General features: G+C 44.6%; 1 protein-coding gene across 1 annotated transcript; it reads right to left on the bottom strand.

Moving 5' to 3' along the window:
- Window positions 1–782: 782 nt before the first annotated feature.
- On the bottom strand, window positions 783–10,840 carry LOC142370456 (GTPase IMAP family member 9-like). Its single transcript, XM_075453036.1, has 2 exons — window positions 10,621–10,840; window positions 783–1,482 (listed from the first exon to the last, which is right to left on the bottom strand). The coding sequence occupies exons 1-2, from the start codon at window positions 10,838–10,840 to the stop codon at window positions 785–787; spliced, it is 918 nt and encodes a 305-aa protein (XP_075309151.1). The 3' UTR covers window positions 783–784.
- Window positions 10,841–20,328: the final 9,488 nt, after the last annotated feature.

Below are 20,328 nucleotides of genomic sequence, written 5' to 3'. Positions count from 1 at the left end.
CAAATCTTCTCCTTTAAGAAGGTTGGATGAAGCTCAGTAATGTGAGGTGGATAAATCACTATGGAGGAGACACTTCTGGTCGCTTCCTTCCCGGTGAAAGTTTGTGACGTCTGCCACAGCATTCGCTAACTTTTTAAAAAAAGGATCATTATTTAAATTGCTCAGAGCCAACGTATTAAAAAGGCTGCTAGCTTAGACATCACTTGCATCTACATATTATACACGTGTAGTTTTACAGTTACTCTTATTGCTGAATGGATGATAAAATTACAACATATGGGAAAAGAAAGACAGTTAGATCAAATCTAATTGCTTTTGTGACTTTGTCAGTTCAATTTAATAACAAGAAACATTAAAAGTAAATACTTTTCTATCACCATCATCATGTATTACTTTGTAAGGAATACATTCTATCAATAAGTCATTTTCTACACCACAAAGCTAAATCCTAACATATTGAATACCACGATTATAAAATACGAGAAACCGCCATGATTATTGGCTTCTTATCAAATTAACATTATATCTACCAGAACTAAACTATGTTTTATTATCAGCATATCACACTCTCAGTATAATAGAAACCACATATTTCCCCCATAACAATCAACAGCTCAAGGTTTCCTCAATTTTGACTAATAAATGATTTGAAGCAATGCTGTACTCCCCCTCTGTCTACACAGTGTGTTCTAACTTTGCCGAACCTCCTCTGTTTGCTTACAAAGGTAGCAAACAAAATCTTTCTAGGTCTTGATTATGAGTCTAGACAATCCACCATGGTCATTTATTCTCTTGCAAGAATCAAATGAAAAAGTAAGATGCGTTGGATCAGAGCCTTCATGAATTCTTCATCCATGTCACCTCGCCCCATTTTCTGAGCTAACTCTACCTCTTTATACATTGCATCTGTGTAATGTGTCCCCCCGTTTGCTGCCACCACGTTGTCGACCATCTCCAGAAGTTGCGTTACCTGTTTTCTGTCCTTGCTCATGTTGTCAAAGACTAGGAACCTTCCGCCACAACGTTGGATAACTCGTTGAAGCCCCGGGTCACCTTCACGTACATATTCCTGTATGGTCATGGCTCCAAGATCACCACCACGGGTAAACAGCACAATCATGAACTGGTTGGCTTTTGGACCAAACAGCTCCTGTAGTGCTTCCACAGAGTTCTTCTCTTCTTTGGTGAATCGGCCAATTTGGATCACCAGCAGGAAGACATGTGGACCAGGACAGGAGACTTTGACACATTTCACTATTTCTCTTTTTATGAAATCTTCCGTTTTGGAAGTGTCCGGGATCCCTGGCGTGTCAACCACACTAACTACTCTGTTACCCCAGAGAGCGACTCCTTTTTCACAGGCTTCTGTCACTGAACTTGCAGCGGGACTAGATTTGAATTTCGTTTCTCCAAGAATGGTGTTTCCAACTGCACTTTTGCCCACAGCAGTTTTTCCAATCATCACAATTCTCAAATCAAGACCTGCAAGACAATGGACAAACTCAGTTTAAATTCTCTTACAGTGTGACTTGGTTGTTGTATAAATACCTGACTGAATGTTAGTTCATTATTTTAAAATGCAAATGACTTGTACAGATGGGGGGAAAATCTTACCTTACTTAATTCAATGATAAAGAAGAGAAGAAGAGACTACATTTCCCATCATGCCTGTGTGTGGCAGAGGAAAAGCCGAAGGAGGTGAAGCAGCGGCAGCAGCAGCAGGAGCCCCAGCGAGGACTTCCCAGCCAGCCGGGGCAGAGCTGTTGTGTGTGTGTGAATGAAAAGGCAGTTTGAAGCCTTTTCCCGCTCTGCTGGCGCAACCGTGAGTCAGAGGGGCGCGAGCTCAGAGGGACATAAATAGAGCGAGCGGCTGGCGAAGACCCTGCCGCACGCGCGGGGGCGTGTCCCTTCGCGGGATGTAGCGTAATGTGCCTCCACTTCGTCTCGGCAAATCGCTACATTCCGCTCTGAATCTCTTTCTCTTTCTCTCTCCCCCGCTCTTTTTTTTCTCCTCTCCCCCCCCCCCCCCCCCCTCTCCTTTCTCTCCCTCTCCCTCTCCCTCCAAGCTCAAACAGCTGGTGTTTCTCAACGCTCTTTGAGTGGTTTAACACAGTCAGTTCTTCCTCTCGAGTGGTTGACATGTTTTTTATCCTTCAGAGTTTCATACTTTCATTAATAGCGCCGTATTGGATCACTGTATGGTGGCCCCCCCCCTTTTTTTGGTGATGAAGCTGCTTTGATACTGTTTCGTGTTGTGGTGGCTGTTGGTATTTCTAACTGTTGAACTGATCTGAAGTTGTTTTTGTGGAAGTGGTGCTATTTTGTGATCATTGAACTGGTTGTAATAAAACTTTTATTTATAAAGCATTGTCATGCAGCATTTTTACTCATCATAAGGGCTTAACAATGTCAATAATGAAACAAAACGTTATAAAATGAGGTTTAAGCTATTAATTAATTGATCATGTAAATATATATGGGACCGGTTAGGGTTAGGGTTAGGGTTAAGGCTGGGGATAGGGTTAGGGTTAGAGTTAGAGTTAGAGTTAGAGTTAGAGTTAGGGTTAGAGTTAGAGTTAGAGTTAGGGTTAGAGTTAGGGTTAGAGTTAGAGTTAGAGTTAGGGTTAGAGTTAGAGTTAGAGTTAGAGTTAGGGTTAGAGTTAGAGTTAGAGTTAGAGTTAGGGTTAGAGTTAGAGTTAGAGTTAGGGTTAGAGTTAGAGTTAGAGTTAGGGTTAGAGTTAGAGTTAGGGTTAGAGTTAGAGTTAGAGTTAGGGTTAGGGTTAGAGTTAGGGTTAGAGTTAGAGTTAGAGTTAGAGTTAGAGTTAGAGTTAGAGTTAGGGTTAGAGTTAGAGTTAGAGTTAGAGTTAGGGTTAGAGTTAGAGTTAGAGTTAGGGTTAGGGGCCTGCCAGGTGAGTGTTTAAACTTGTAGCACCCACAGTTGCAGATATGCAACAAGCTTTTTATGTATTTACATTATATTTCGATTTACATGACATTATTTGAAATTTGAAATTGACATACATTATTTCCATTCATGTGTCATTTTTTTACATTACATTTGATTTCCTGTGTTTCTTTCTCAATAAAAGGTCATTTAAAGGGGTTTGTGCGTGGAACCTACTTCGAATGGATACATATGAAGGACAAAGGAGTTTGAACTTGTTTTGACTGAAGGAATTCCTTTTATAGCAAAAATCCGTATTTCGTCTTAACTCCGCAAAAGAAGGCTATTCCTGTGTTTCTTTCTCCAAAAAGGTCATTTAAAGGGCTTTATGCGTGGAACCTACTTCGAATGGATACATATGAAGGACAAAGGAGTTTGAACTTGTTTTGACTGAAGGAATTCCTTTTATAGCAAAAATCCGTATTTCGTCTTAACTCCGCAAAAGAAGGCTATTCCTGTGTTTCTTTCTCCAAAAAGGTCATTTAAAGGGCTTTATGCGTGGAACCTACTTCGAATGGATACATATGAAGGACAAAGGAGTTTGAACTTGTTTTGACTGAAGGAATTCCTTTTATAGCAAAAATCCGTATTTCGTCTTAACTCCGCAAAAGAAGGCTATTCCTGTGTTTCTTTCTCCAAAAGGGTCATTTAAAGGGCTTTATGCGTGGAACCTACTTCGAAAGGATACATATGAAGGACAAAGGAGTTTGAACTACAGAAGAGACGTGTCTAAGTGTGCGTTTGTGTGTGTGCACGTGCGTATGCGTGTGTGTGTGTGTGTGTGTGTTTGTGCATGTGCATGTGTAAATGTGCACGTGCACACACATGTGACAGACTCCTCCCCCTGATACATAGACTCCTCCCCCTGATACAGAGACTCCTCCCCCTTATACATAGACTCCTCCCCCTGATACAGAGACTCCTCCCCCTAAGACAGAGACTCCACCCCTTGATACATAAACTCCTCCCCTAAGACAGAGACTCCTCCCCCTGATAGAGAGACTCCACCCCATGACAGAGACTCCTCCCCCTAAAACAGAGACTCCTCCCCCTAAGACAGAGACTCCACCCCTTGATACATAGACTCCACCCCCTAAAACAGAGACTCCTCCCCCTGATACAGAGACTCCTCCCCTAAGACAGAGACTCCTCCCCCTGATACAGAGACTCCTCCCCTAAAACAGAGACTCCTCCCCCTGATACAGAGACTCCTCCCCTTGATACAGAGACTCCTCCCCCTAAAACAGAGACTCCTCCCCCGATACATAGACTCCTCCCCCTGATACAGAGACTCCTCCCCCTAAGACAGAGACTCCACCCCTTGATACATAGACTCCTCCCCTAAGACAGAGACTCCTCCCCCTGATACAGAGACTCCTCCCCTAAGACAGAGACTCCACCCCTTGATACATAGACTCCTCCCCCTAAGACAGAGACTCCTCCCCCTTATACATAGACTCCTCCCCTAAGACAGAGACTCCTCCCCCTAAGACAGAGACTCCACCCCTTGATACATAGACTCCTCCTCCTGATACATAGACTCCTCCCCCTGATACAGAGACTCCTCCTCCTGATACATAGACTCCTCCCCCTTATACATAGACTCCTCCCCCTAAAACAGAGACTCCTCCCCCTTATACATAGACTCCTCCCCTGATACATAGACTCCTCCCCCTGATACAGAGACTCCTCCCCCTAAAACAGAGACTCCTCCCCTAGACAGAGACTCCTCCCCCTAAAACAGAGACTCCTCCCCTTGATACAGAGACTCCTCCCCCTAAAACAGAGACTCCTCCCCCGATACATAGACTCCTCCCCCGATACATAGACTCCTCCCCCTAAAACAGAGACTCCTCCCCCTGATACAGAGACTCCTCCCCTTGATACAGAGACTCCTCCCCCTAAAACAGAGACTCCTCCCCCTGGTACAGAGACCCCTCCCCCTAAAACAGAGACTCCTCCCCCTAAGACAGAGACTCCACCCCTTGATACATAGACTCCTCCTCCTGATACATAGACTCCTCCCCCTTATGCATAGACTCCTCCCCCTAAAACAGAGACTCCTCCCCCTGATACAGAGACTCCTCCCCCTGATACATAGACTCCTCCCCCTGATACAGAGACTCCTCCCCCTAAGACAGAGACTCCACCCCTTGATACATAGACTCCTCCCCTAAGACAGAGACTCCTCCCCCTAAAACAGAGACTCCTCCCCCTGATACAGAGACTCCTCCCCTAAGACAGAGACTCCTCCCCTAAGACAGAGACTCCTCCCCCTGATACAGAGACTCCTCCCCTAAAACAGAGACTCCTCCCCCTGATACAGAGACTCCTCCCCTTGATACAGAGACTCCTCCCCCTAAAACAGAGACTCCTCCCCTAAGACAGAGACTCCACCCCTTGATACATAGACTCCTCCTCCTAAAACAGAGACTCCTCCCCCTGATACATAGACTCCTCCCCCTAAGACAGAGACTCCACCCCTTGATACAGAGACTCCTCCCCCTTATACATAGACTCCTCCCCCTGATACAGAGACCCCTCCCCCTAAGACAGAGACTCCACCCCTTGATACATAGACTCCTCCCCCTAAGACAGAGACTCCTCCCCCTTATACATAGACTCCTCCCCCTGATACAGAGACCCCTCCCCCTAAGACAGAGACTCCACCCCTTGATACATAGACTCCTCCCCCTAAGACAGAGACTCCTCCCCCTTATACATAGACTCCTCCCCTAAGACAGAGACTCCTCCCCCTAACACAGAGACTCCTCCCCCTGATACAGAGACTCCTCCCCTTGATACAGAGACTCCTCCCCCTAAAACAGAGACTCCTCCCCTAGACAGAGACTCCTCCCCCTAAAACAGAGACTCCTCCCCTTGATACAGAGACTCCTCCCCCTAAAACAGAGACTCCTCCCCTAGACAGAGACTCCTCCCCCTAAAACAGAGACTCCTCCCCTTGATACAGAGACTCCTCCCCCTGATAGAGAGACTCCACCCCATGACAGAGACTCCTCCCCCTAAAACAGAGACTCCTCCCCCTAAGACAGAGACTCCACCCCTTGATACATACTCCCTAGGAAGAGACTCCTCCCCCTAAGACTCCTCCCCCAAGAAAGATACTCCACCCCTAAGACAGAGACTCCTCCCCCCTGATACAGAGACTCCTCCCCCTGACAAAGAGACTCCTCCCCCTAATACAGAGACTCCTCCCCCAAGACAGAGACTCCTCCCTCCCTAGGAAGAGACTCCTCCCCCTAAAACTCCTCCCCCAAGAAAGAGACTCCTCCCCAAAGACTCTTCCCCCTGACAAAGAGACTCCTCCCCTAAGACAGAGACTCCTCCCCCTAATACAGAGACTCCTCCCCTTGATACAGAGACTCCTCCTTCCTTAGGCATAGACTCCTCGTGTATGTGTGAACGTGCTAGTGCATGTGTGTGCACGTGGTAGTGCATGTGTGTTTTTGCACGTGCTTGTGCACGTGTGTGTGCACGTGCTAGTGCACGTGTGTGTGCACGTGCGTGTGCATGTTTGTGCACGTGCGTATGTGTGTGCTCGTGCATTTGTGTGTGTGCACGTGCTAGTGCACGTGTGTGTGTGCATGTGTGTGCACGTGGTAGTGCACGTGCGTGTGCATGTGTGTGCACGTGGTAGTGCACGTGCGTGTGCATGTGTGTGCACATGCTAGTGCACGTCTGTGCATGTGCGTGTGCACGTGTGTGTGTGCATGTGTGTGTGTGCACGTGCGCGTGTGTGTGCACGTGCTAGTGTACGTGTGTGTGCACGTGCTTGTGTATTTGTGTGTGTGCACGTGTGTGTGCACGTGTGTGCACATGTGTGTGCACGTGCGTGTGCATGTGTGTGTGTGCACGTGCCAGTGCGCGTGTGTTTGTGCAAGTGCGTATGTGTGTGCTAGTGCATTTGTGTGTGTGCACGTGCTAGTGCACGTGTGTGTGTGCGTGTGCATGTGTGTGTGCACGTGGTAGTGCACGTGCGTGTGCATGTTTTTGCACATGCTAGTGCACGTCTGTGCATGTGCGTGTGCACGTGTGTGTGTGCATGTGTGTGTGTGCACGTGCGCGTGTGTGTGCACGTGCTAGTGTACGTGTGTGTGTGCACGTGTGTGTGTGCACGTGCGTGTGCACGTGTGTGCACGTGTGCATGTGTGTGTGCACGTGCTAGTGCACGTGCGTGTGCATGTGTGTGCACGTGCGTGTGCATTTGTGTGGACGTGCTAGTGCACGTGCGTGTTCATGTGTGTGCGTGTGCATGTGTGTGCACGTGCTAGTGCACGTGTGTTTGTGTGCGTGCGTCTGTGTGTGCACGTGCTAGTGCACGTGTGTTTGTGCATGTGTGTGTACGTGCTAGTGCATTTGTGTGTGTGCACGTGCTAGTGCATGTGTGTTTGTGCACGTGCGTGTGCACGTGTGTGTGCACGTGCGTGCAAGTGCGTGTGCATGTGTGTAAGCACGTTCGTGTGCACGTGCGTGTGCATGTGTGTGGACGTGCTAGTGCACGTGCGTGTTCATGTGTGTGCGTGTGCATGTGTGTGTGCACGTGCTAGTGCATGTGTGTTTGTGTGCGTGTGTGTGTGTGCGCATGTGCATGTGTGTGCACGTGGTAGTGCACGAGCGTGTGCACGTCTGTATTGTGCGTGTGCATGTGTGTGTGTGTGTGCATTTGTGTGTGTGCACGTGCATGTGTGTGTGCACGTGCTAGTGCACGTGTGTTTGTGTGCGTGTGCATGTGTGTGTGTGTGCATGTGCATGTGTGTGCACGTGGTAGTGCACGAGCGTGTGCATGTGTGTGTGCACATGCTAGTGCACGTCTGTGCTTGTGCGTGTGCACGTGTGTGTGTGCATTTGTGTGTGTGCACATGCTAGTGTACGTGTGTGTGCACGTGTGTGTGCACGTGCGTGTGCATGTGTGTGTGTGCACGTGCCAGTGCACGTGTGTTTGTGCACGTGCGTATGTGTGTGCTAGTGCATTTGTGTGTGTGCACGTGCTAGTGCATGTGTGTGTGTGCACGTGCGCATGTGTGTGCACGTGCTAGTGTACGTGTGTGTGCACGTGCTTGTGCATTTGTGTGTGTGCACGTGCGTGTTCATGTGTGTGTGTGCACGTGCGTGTGCACGTGCGTGCAAGTGTGTGTGCATGTGTCTAAGCACGTTCGTGTGCACGTGCTAGTGCATGTGTGTGTGCACGTGCGTGTGCATGTTTGTGTGCGCACGTGCGTGTGCATGTGTGTGCACATGCGTGTGCATGTGTGTGCACGTGCGTGTGCATGTGTGTGGACGTGCTAGTGCACGTGCCTGTTCATTTGTGTGCGTGTGCATGTGTGTGTGCACGTGCTAGTGCACGTGTGTTTGTGTGCGTGTGCATGTGTGTGTGTGCATGTGCATGTGTGTGCACGTGGTAGTGCACGAGCGTGTGCATGTGTGTGTGCACATGCTAGTGCACGTCTGTGCTTGTGTGTGTGCACGTGTGCATGTGTGTGCATGTGTGTGTGTGCACGTGCACGTGTGTGTGCACGTGCTAGTGTACGTGTGTGTGTGCACGTGTGTGCGCGCGTGCGTGTGCATGTGTGTGTGCGTGTGCATGTGTGTGTGCACGTTCGTGTGTACGTGCTAGTGCATTTGTGTGTGTGCACGTGCTAGTGCATGTGTGTTTGTGCACGTGCGTGTGCACGTGCTAATGCATGTGTGTGTGCACGTGCGTGTGCACGTGCGTGTGCACGTGCGTGTGCATGTGTTTGGCCGTGCTAGTGCACGTGCGTGTTCATGTGTGTGCGTGTGCATGTGTGTGTGTGCACGTAATAGTGCACGTGCGTGTGCATGTGTGTGCACGTGCGTGTGCATGTGTGTGGACGTGCTAGTGCACGTGCGTGTTCATGTGTGTGCGTGTGCATGTGTGTGTGCACGTGCGTGTGCACGTGTGTGCACGTGCGTGCAAGTGCTAATGCATGTGTGTAAGCACGTTCGTGTGCACGTGCTAATGCATGTGTGTGTGCACGTGCGTGTGCATGTGTGTGTACGTGCTAGTGCACGTGCGTGTTCATGTGTGTGCGTGTGCATGTTTGTGTGTGTGTGCACGTGGTAGTGCACGAGCGTGTGCATATGTGTGTGCACATGCTAGTGCACGTCTGTGCTTGTGCGTGTGCATGTGTGTGTGCGTGTGCATGTGTGTGTGTGCACGTGCTAGTGCACGTGCGTGTGCATGTGTGTGCACGTGCGTGTGCATGTGTGTGGACGTGCTTGTGCACGTGCGTGTTCATGTGTGTGCGTGTGCATGTGTGTGTGCACGTGCGTGTGCACGTGTGTGCACGTGCGTGCAAGTGCTAATGCATGTGTGTAAGCACGTTCGTGTGCACGTGCTAATGCATGTGTGTGTGCACGTGCGTGTGCATGTGTGTGTACGTGCTAGTGCACGTGTGTTTGTGCACGTGCGTGTGTGTGTACGTGCTAGTGCATTTGTTTGTGTGCACGTGCGTGTGCACGTGTGTGTGCACGTGCGTGCAAGTGCGTGTGCATGTGTGTTTGTGCACGTGCGTGTGCACGTGTGTGTGCACGTGCGTGCAATTGCGTGTGCATGTGTGTGGACGTGCTAGTGCACGTGCGTGTTCATGTGTGTGCGTGTGCATGTGTGTGTGCACGTGCTAGTGCACGTGTGTTTGTGTGCGTGTGCATGTGCATGTGTGTGCACGTGGTAGTGCACGAGCGTGTGCATGTGTGTGTGCACATGCTAGTGCACGTCTGTGCGTGTGCACGTGTGTGTGTGTGTGTGTGCATGTGTGTGTGTGTGCACGTGCGCGTGTGTGTGCACGTGCTAGTGTACGTGTGTGTGTGTGCACGTGCGTGTGCACGTGTGTGCGCGCGTGCGTGTGCATGTGTGTGTGCACGTGCGTGTGCATGTGTGTGCACGTGCTAGTTCATGTTTGTGTGCACGTACGTGTGCATGTGTGTTTGAACGTGCACGTGTTTTTGTGCACGTGCTAGTGCATTTGTGTTTGTGCACGTGCATATGTGTGCACGTGTGTGTGCATGTGCGTGTGCACGTGCGTGTGCAAATATCTGTAAATGTGCATAATTATTTTCTAATGCCAAAAAAATGTGACAAAGACAATTATATTACTCGTGAAATGTTTATTTACGAAATATTTATTTTTTAAAAATTGAAACTTGATCAAATTAGGCTTCATCAAAGCAACAACACACTCATATAAACCAGACAGGTTACAAAATCAAATATTATGCAAAGGAAACTCAGAACGCATAAATTCAGCACAGAGAACTGCCAATGCAATGAAGCTGCACTGCCCATGAACTATAAATGATAAAAGTAACATTTCAGTAATCAGCATTGAAACGTGCTATTGTAAATATTTTTGCCTACTTCCAATTAGTGAGATACATGTGCCTGTCGGGGCGCGCAGGTTTCTTTAATCCTCGGTGGCACTGAGGACAGGGCCACTCGCAAGTCCTGTTCAACCGAGAGCCGCGACCTCCTGTTGTTCTTCATGTGAACTAGAGAGGAGAACGCCAACTCACACAGGCAGGTAGTGGGGAAAAGAAGCAGTTGCTCAATGGCGTGGTTGGACAAGCTCCGATGCAGAAGCCAACCAAAACTGATCCAGAGGGAGCTCACTACATTTGAGTTTCAGTGTGGGGTCCACACGGAGCTCTGCGCACTCCTCTCTCTCTCTCTTTCATAGTGAGCTTTTCTGTTGAGGATTCCTGGTTGAATGGGTCTCGGATCCAGTCATAGTCCTCGATGTCAGCCACACGTGGAAAATAGCGCTCAAACCTGTCTTTTAAGGTCTTAAGGTGTTCGGCACATACAGCGCGCTCCATAGCTGCCTGTGGCGCAGCTGATGCCAGCGGGAACATCTCCATGGAGCCCTGTCCCAAAGAATCATTTTGCCCATAAACCCCTCACAGAATCTTGTCTGTGGATGATAAAATATTTTCATTCCTGCCCTGAAGCTTGACGTTCAACTCGTTCAGACGTCCAAATATGTCCGCAAGGTGAGCCAGCCTGGCGCACCGCCTCTCATCCGCGAGCTTGTCCTTATGTGGGACAGCGTGAACATTCAAAAAGCTCTTCCCGAAGTTCATAAAGACGGGATAGGACTTTCCCCCGTGACAGCCAGCGCACCTCTGTGTGGAGGATCAGGCTTTGGTGGTCGGCTCCCATCTCGGCGCACAGCTGGGAGAAGAGGCGAGATTTCAGTGTAATTCACCCGCCTCTGCACAGCCTGATTCAGCACCTCGGTCAACTCCGGGGGCATGGTTTTTGCAACTAATGCCTCTCGGTGCAAAATGCAGTGGTTTGTCACAATATGTGGATTTTGTGCTTTCACCTGAGCAATAAATCCTTTCACTCTCCCCGTCATGCCTGCCGCACCATCTGCGCAAAGACTGACGCACACATTCCAGCTCAGATTGTTCTCTTCTAAATACTTATCGGTAACCCTGAATATTTCTTCTCCCGTTGTATGGCTTTCCATTTCTTTCCAGAAAAAAAAAGTCTCTTTGATAGAGTCACCATCAACATATCTGACGTTTGCCAGAAGTCGGGCTGCGGCCCCACTTATGGCAGCAGATGCGTGCAGTTGTAGGGACAATCTGCCGCTCGCCTGTGGTTTCTCTGTCAAATGTTGCTCAATGTCTCCTGACATGTCGTCGATCCTTCTTTTCATTGTGTTATCAGACGACGGCACTTTGGATAGCTCATCTGGACCCAGCATGACACCTACAATTTTTTTGCAAGCGGGGAGGGTGAGTGTCTCCGCTATTGTGTGAGGTTTCTTCTGCTTTGCAATGAGCTCCGCTAGCATGTAACTAGCCTCCATTGCCTTTTCAGACACTTTCACACAATCCAACAAACGGCCTCTGGTTCAGATCCCGCGCTCTTTTGAAGAAGGCCAAGTTTCTCTCAACGTGGAAGATGTACAAAAGGTTGTCTCTGTGTGTTTCTTTCTGTTAATAATTGCTGCGCATGTGAATTCCCACCCTGCCAAGGTCCTTGAATGCACCACAAAGACGCAGATCGGTTCAGCGCAAAACATCGGCTGAACGATCTCTGTGGTGTGTGCGTCCATTAAGCCGTGAGTTATGTTGATTTACTTATGTGTTACACTATGTTGATGTTTGTGTTTATCCGTGAGTCTACTTTGATGACTTAGCAGTAGTTTTGCCATCGGTTTGTATAATATGGGGAACATTTAGCCACAAATGAGTAACGTGGGGCTAGCCGCTAACTAGCTATAGCCTGAAACGTGTATGTAGCTGTATTGCTCATCTCTTTGGTTTATACATTGCATACTGTATGTTAATTGATCAGTCACAGTGCATGCCCCTCTTTTGTTGCATCTAAGCATTGATTTATTCTCATTCAAGTTTAATTGATTCATGCTGACTTTACATTCCAAACTAATCTTGAGCTGTATTTCAGTTGTTATTTGGTTAGATATATGTAGCTCAGGTGTATTCTTATGTTTAAGTTGTACTTCATTTCCAATCATTATGTATTATTGTGCTTGTATTGCAGCAACCACACACCCACACCGTGCATAGCATTAGCTAACTTCTCCCGACAGAGGACGCGCTCAGGCTGAGGGCGGTTAGCATCCCCGGCGGTCCAAGTGAAACCATGAGACAGGTAGCTTTCATTATACTGCCTGCTGACAGTTTCCTTCTTTTGTTTTCCTGTGGTGGTGGTGGTGGGCTTTCGGCAGTCTCTGGACTGGTGGCTGGTCGTTTGCTCCGCACAAGAAAGCGCTCCATTTTCTCGCTAGAGTGTTTCTCTGTCTTAATGTTGTTCTTCAGCCTTTGATGTGTCACGCTCCTTTATATTTTTAAAATAATTGTTTTTAGTATAGAATTTCCCTCTGTATTATGAAATGAGTGCATACAAAGTACTGATATAGTAAATTAAAAAAATATTGTTTTTGTGTAGTTGTATATTGCAATAATGATATATGGCTGTCAAAATCCCACGGCACACCGTTTGGGAACCACTGAGCTAGCTAACATGTGCTGTACTGTTGTTAGCTAGCTAACGTGTACTGTACTGTCGTTAGCTAGCTAACGTGTACTGTACTGTCGTTAGCTAGCTAACCTGTACTGTACTGTCGTTTGCTAGCTAACCTGTACTGTACTGTCGTTAGCTAGCTAACCTGTACTGTACTGTCGTTAGCTAGCTAACCTGTACTGTACTGTCGTTTGCTAGCTAACCTGTACTGTACTGTCGTTAGCTAGCTAACCTGTACTGTACTGTCGTTAGCTAGCTAACCTGTACTGTACTGTCGTTTGCTAGCTAACCTGTACTGTACTGTCGTTAGCTAGCTAACCTGTACTGTACTGTACTGTCGTTAGCTAGCTAACCTGTACTGTACTGTCGTTTGCTAGCTAACCTGTACTGTACTGTCGTTAGCTAGCTAAGCGTCACTGTTGTTAGCTAGCTACGTGTGTGTGTGTGTGTGTGTGTGTGTGTGTGTGTGTGTGCGCGCGCACGTGCTAGTGCACGTGGAATGAAGGTTTTGACATGCATCATCTTGCAGTTTTTCATTTTGAGAATGGTAAATCATATCCAGTAACACTAACAAATACGAGAATCTTTCCTAAAACAGGCTTTCCTAATTATCGTCCATTTGTTTGAAAGATTTTTTTTTTTCTGTCTTAATTCTTAACGTCATACTAATGTAAAAATGTTTGTTGTACCAGAATGAATCATATTTATCTAACCTCATTAATTGGTCATGTTTGGCAGCTGGCCATGTAAAATATGTAGAATAAATGTAAAATACATGTAAAATAAACATTTTCTCTCCTCTTTCTTTCCTTATTCATTTTCAGCTGTTGGGAGTTTAATGAGAACCCCATCCCTGACAGACTCATCAACTGGCCCATCATCGTACCTGAAAGAAAACGTAAAATACGAAAAGATTGGTGAATGCACAAATTCTCTTAAATCACTGGTACGGACGATTTAAGAAGAAATCTGTGCGTACGAACGCTTCTTGCATGAGGCCCATTCTTTGTCCCCTAGTGGTGTACAGCCCACATGGAAACATCAACAAAAATAAAGTATGACTTTTTCTAATGACGGGGTCTCTTTAGGAAAAGTCAGAAAATTTCAAGGTGGAAAAAGATAGTTGAAGGTATTTTTTCTACAGCTAAACATGGTAGTGGCTCACTTTTGACCCGCGAGACAACGGGAGGGTTATTTGTTTCTGTCTCAGAAATGAAAATGAATGAAAATAAGAAAGAATTTGCATTCACTTTTTCCAATTTTCTGAAGGGTTTGATGAACCTGCATCACTGCAAAAAATATTCAGACTTTTTCGTCACTGGTTTTGTTTATTAGGCAGCTTTATTAGGTAGATCCATGCAAATTTGTTATAAAAATCTAACTATAGTGTAGTTTTATTGCTAATACAGTCCAGTAAAAGAACTCCTCATTCATATGTGCTGAATATGCTGCTACCTTTGCTCCCTGGCAGAAATAAGAGGAACTCAAGGGAAAGATCTGACCATCCCCTGCAGTGCTCCTACTTACCTGAACAATCCCTCCCTCCAGTGGACCTTCTCCAACGGCGAGGAGTTTTCACGCATCATCCCCTACGACAGCCGGTCGGGGCGCAGCATCTCCACGCCGCCATGGGACAACCACATGGAGCTGGACAACTTCAGGGTCCCGTTTGGAGACGGCGCCCTACGACTGATGGACCCCAAACACTTGGAGCACACGGGCAGCTACACCTGCGAGTTCTCCGTGCCGTACAGCTCACACACCGAACGCAGTGAAGTGACCATCCACGGTCCTGAAGGTGAGGTCATGAACCCAACAGCGCAAACATGTTAAAGGATTCGCTCTGTTTTTACTGCTGTGGTGTCCAGAGTCCCCTTTTGTCAGCCGCACATGTGAAACTATGATCTGGGTGGCTGCTGCTGATCCCGTAAAGACTTTGAGAGGTCAGGAAAACCCTGTGTTTGAGACTGATCTGAACAAATTTTAACCCCAGCTATCAGTAGAACATTTGAGAACTTTCACAGCGCCCAGATTCAGACTCCGCCCCTCTTCAGTTGTTGCACACTGGAAAAAAATCAAAGTCTTACCGAGTATATTTGTCTCATTTCTAGTCAAAGTATCTCATTACACTTAATACCAGACACACCTGCCTAACAAGCACCATTTCAGCCAGATATGGGGACTTGTTGGAAGACAATACATCTGGAATATCTTGTTAAATGAAAAAGTCTTGAAAACAAATTGTTTTGAGTCACATATCATATGAAACAAGCTTTTTTTTGACATTTGAAGAGGTTTTTAAGCTCATTTCAAGATCACTTTTAACTCAAAAGTCCTAAATATCACATCTTATTTCAAGAAATCTTCACAAGCCGATTTTCACTAGTTCCATTGGCAGATTTATTTTGCTTATTTCAAGCAAAAACGTCTTTTATTTGCTGTTTTTTAACTTATTTTTGGAGGGGCATTTTTTCCAGTGTATGAGGAGCTTCATTTTCTTTGAGATTCTCAGCAGATTGAAAGGACAGAAAACCTTTGGGATTACACTTTTCTTGCATCACAATAACAATCAGAAAATTCTCTGCATGATTGAACTCTTGTTGGACTGCTATATAATCTCTAAATTACAGATACGTATTTAAGAAAGTACAAAGGGAAACCCAGAAGTGGATCTCGTCTGTTTGAAGGATTTGAAGTGATTACGGTTATTATAAACCTCTGCTGAACCAGTCTTTAGGAACACCAACTCTCAGTACTGCAGGCAGCAAACAATTCAAATGGACATTTGTATACTGAGAGACTTCACACTGATTTCATATAATATTTTAGAGTTTAACATTTTTCTTTAGATTATGACAGGAGTATATAATAAAAGCTTCAATGCTCAGCTCTTTCCATGGGTTTTTTCTTAATAATCCAAATGGTTCTGGACTGAGCTGCCGAGTAGAATAGTTGAAAGTCTGGTGAGATTTAGCCCTGCTTCTGGGGATGTTTATGCTACAACAGAAATATACCTTTGGATGGAGAGTGCATTTTTTCTTAGAAGTCTGTGTGTGTGTGTGTTTGTTACCTTTTGCAGATCAGCAAAGAGCATCAGAGGAAACCTCTTATTGGTGGGTCATCGGTCTGGTGGCTGCACTGCTGGTTCTAGCTCTGGCAGGAATGCTGACCTACCTAAAGCTGAGAGGTAAAAGATGTTGAGAGAAAAGATTTTCAATTGCACAGTTGCAACATACATGTACAAGTCACACTGTTTGTTTCTGGTCCCCCTTGTTTTCTGGCTGATTTCTACTTAAGGCTGGCATTTAATGAAAAGGTTCAATCACAATCTCAATCTCTCTCCATCTGCAGGAAGAACCTCGAAGCCCAGAAACGACCCAGAAGAGGTGACGGAGCTGAACCTGGTCAAAGGTTGGTCATCAAAACTAAACATCACATGCGCTGATAAAAACAGACACCAGATGGAGCCAGAGGTTCACTTCCGCTAGCTCCTGATAAACTGTTTACAAGCCCAACCGTTGAAAACAGAGAAAACAAATAACAGAAAGGCTTTTATCATATGACTGTTGAATTATAGTTTGTTTAAACTGCACTGGAAAAAATGCCCCTCCAAAAATAAGTAAAAAAAACAACAAATACAAGACGTTTTTGCTTGAAATAAGCAAAAAAAATCTGCCAATGGAACTAGTGAAAATCGGCTTGTAAAGATTTCTTGAAATAAGATGTGATATTTAGGACTTTTGGGATAAAAAAGTGATCTTGAAATTGGCTTAAAAACCTCTTCAAATGTCCAAAAAAGCTTGTTTAATTTATTTTTATTGACATTTTACGCAGCATCCCGATCTTTTTGGAACGGGGTTGTTAAAAGGTCTTATTTAATTCATTTTCCTGTTGAACTTTATGGCCTCTGTGTCTCATCCTCTAATGCTAAACATGTTCGCCGTGTTTCAGATGCAGCAGCAGGACAGTAACCTGCACTAGAGCACATGTTCGGCCGTCTGCAGCACCGATGGACGCTCATTCCTCCTCACTGGCACTCGATCACACTGAGCACTATCAGGCACAACAACCTGAAACACCTTAACTAACAAGGCACTAACAAAACACACTTATGAGGAACTGCACGTTTCTGAGAAACAGAAAAGTCTCATTAGGATTTTATTTTTTTTTTTTTTCGTAAAAGGATCACAGCTTTGCCTTAAAATGACTGATTTCAGAATGGGCATTCTTTGGATTTTGGAGGAAACCCAGAGGAGCGGCTGTATTTCAGACTCGTCACGCTAACACTGGAACGCAAACTCACAAAGTATAAATGGCTCTCAACATCTTCATGAGGGGTTTCTGAACCCCGACAGTGCCTCTGATCATCTGTAGGTATTTCAGAAACTCTCTGGGGAATATTTCCTTGTAAAGATCCCAGCGGATGAATCTACATTTCACAGGGACGAACCAGCGCTGGAATTCTCCTGCAAAATCAGTTTCTGGCCTTAAAAGGTTGCTGCTCTTCTAAAAAAAAAAAAACAGAGATGAACTGCCTGAAATAAATCATGTTCCTGCTCAAAATGTGGTGGATGACTTTAAGGACTGGTAATATAGGACAGTCATAAAGCCAAATTGATCTGCATTTATGTTTAATGATGTATATTTGACCCAACAGGAAGTGGTGAGTAACACATCCTTCGAGGTGGATTAGTCAGTACTAGTCTGTCTGTTTTCCCTGATTTTTCTCCTCACAATGGTGAATCTTTTCAACATGTAAAAACCTCTTTGGCTCGCTCTTAAAATTGTCTGTAGTTTCCAGGGAGAGACGCAACAAGTTGCACCACAAAGCCTATAACAAGGAGTTGGTGTGGTTATTGTTACCAATGCTTGAAAACTGGTTGTTGTTGTTTTTTTCTCTCAATGTCAAGAAGCTTTGCATGGACATCACTACTGTGTGTCCTTGAATACGACACCAAGGATAGTTTAGGTAAGAGTGACTTCCTGTACTGTCCACCATTAACATAAAGTAACTTTTCCAGGATTTTCCATGAGGTCAAACGTTGCCTGGGCATTTATTCCTGGATCATAAAGATAATTTGGTCAGTAAATCATTGTTTGATGTGGAGAGCTTATTGTTTTATAAGACAAAGCACAGAATTTCTACTCATCTGGGCAACATGTTTCATGATGTCAAGTGTCATAATTAAATAAATGCTATTAAAAACGACTAAGAATCCAACTCACTGAGTCTTTTTCTGTGAACTTTCAGTCTGTAGGTGATTGCTCTCTTTAGCTAATGTTTAAACTTCACTGTGGGAGCTGTTACAAATATAAGGACTGATATATTAGGACTATTAGAAATGAAGTTTGAATTCATTTAGATCGGCCAGTGTTAGCTGCAACATGCACCATAGTAACCCTGAATTTGATCAAGTGTGTGGGAAGATGGACAGATGAGAGAGTTTGTTGTTTATACTGATCACTTTCAAATGTGCAGCGGCAACTTTGCATTATATTACATATATTACAAAATATTACATTATTGTTTATAAAGAATGTTTATGAAATAGTTGTTTGCCGATATTAAATTGTAAACATCAAAACAATAAACCGTTTGCGACACAAAAATCTTATTAGTTCAATTGTACCTCAAGATGAAGTCATACCTTTGGCAATTTTAGGTTAAGATTGTTTGTATTTGTTTTATGATAGTTTGCTTGTGTTATTACGATTATTATTATTATTATTATTATTATTTAATAATAATCAGATTAATAATGGAGATTCTTTTCTAAATAACAAAATCACCTGCTAATCCTTTTTCATGTCAATGTTTTGTTAGCCAGTAGATGGCAGCAGTGGCTTTGATATTTCAATAATAAGGGTTTCCAAACAGAACTAACAAAAGCCACAGAAAGGTTTGATTCCCAGCTTGGACCTTTCTGTGTGGAGTTTGCATGTTCTCCCCGTGTAAGCGTGGGTTCTCTGGCTTCCTGGGAGTGAGTGTGAGTGTGACCCTGGACTGGCAACCAGATCTTTTTTTTGAGTGTGTAGATGATATTGTGAAAGACAATAATACATAAAACAATTAAATTTATGAGAGATCTTTTTTAAATAATGCTCTTAAGATTTAATTCAAAATATATTATAAATAAATACCCATAAAGTAAAGCATAACTGTGTTTATGTCAAAGTTCTCTAAACAAAACAGTTAATTGATTCATGATGTTCAACTGGTTTCTCTGATGAACAAGTGCAATGTTGTGTCTTATTGCAAATAAAGAAAATGAAGTAGGAGAGCTGAATATTCACTCACATTTATTTAGTTTAAAGGTAAAGAACAAGCAGGTAAATCAGACATGACTTTAATAATCACAGAATCATGAGTACAACAAAATAAACATGTTTCTCAGCTAAAACAACCAAATCAGTTTAATCCCACTGTGCTGTGTATATGTGCATGCAAGTGCGTTCATAAAATACTCTCTGTAGTTTATCATGCAATTTTTAAAAAATCTTATTTTATCTTATTGATCTTTAAAAGGTCTTTTAAATTGAAGGATTTTTAAATGCAATGCTAAGCACAAATCTTCTCCTTTAAGAAGGTTGGATGAAGCTCAGTAATGTGAGGTGGATAAATCACTATGGAGGAGACACTTCTGGTCGCTTCCTTCCCGGTGAAAGTTTGTGACGTCTGCCACAGCATTCGCTAACTTTTTAAAAAAAGGATCATTATTTAAATTGCTCAGAGCCAACGTATTAAAAAGGCTGCTAGCTTAGACATCACTTGCATCTACATATTATACACGTGTAGTTTTACAGTTACTCTTATTGCTGAATGGATGATAAAATTACAACATATGGGAAAAGAAAGACAGTTAGATCAAATCTAATTGCTTTTGTGACTTTGTCAGTTCAATTTAATAACAAGAAACATTAAAAGTAAATACTTTTCTATCACCATCATCATGTATTACTTTGTAAGGAATACATTCTATCAATAAGTCATTTTCTACACCACAAAGCTAAATCCTAACATATTGAATACCACGATTATAAAATACGAGAAACCGCCATGATTATTGGCTTCTTATCAAATTAACATTATATCTACCAGAACTAAACTATGTTTTATTATCAGCATATCACACTCTCAGTATAATAGAAACCACATATTTCCCCCATAACAATCAACAGCTCAAGGTTTCCTCAATTTTGACTAATAAATGATTTGAAGCAATGCTGTACTCCCCCTCTGTCTACACAGTGTGTTCTAACTTTGCCGAACCTCCTCTGTTTGCTTACAAAGGTAGCAAACAAAATCTTTCTAGGTCTTGATTATGAGTCTAGACAATCCACCATGGTC

This window comes from Odontesthes bonariensis, chromosome 20, assembly GCF_027942865.1.
Source record: "Odontesthes bonariensis isolate fOdoBon6 chromosome 20, fOdoBon6.hap1, whole genome shotgun sequence".
Lineage (NCBI taxonomy): Eukaryota > Metazoa > Chordata > Actinopteri > Atheriniformes > Atherinopsidae > Odontesthes > Odontesthes bonariensis.
This window is presented reverse-complemented; position numbering and strand designations above follow the sequence as displayed.

Bases quoted from the DNA above. Each gene is read 5' to 3' on its own strand.
- LOC142370456 (XM_075453036.1), bottom strand. From the start codon at position 10,840: ATGGAGATGTTCCCGCTGGCATCAGCTGCGCCACAGGCAGCTATGGAG. The intron at 1,483-10,620 runs GTGGACCCCACA...ATTGTCTTGCAG, and splicing joins AGGAGTGCGCAGAGCTCCGT to GTCTTGATTTGAGAATTGTG.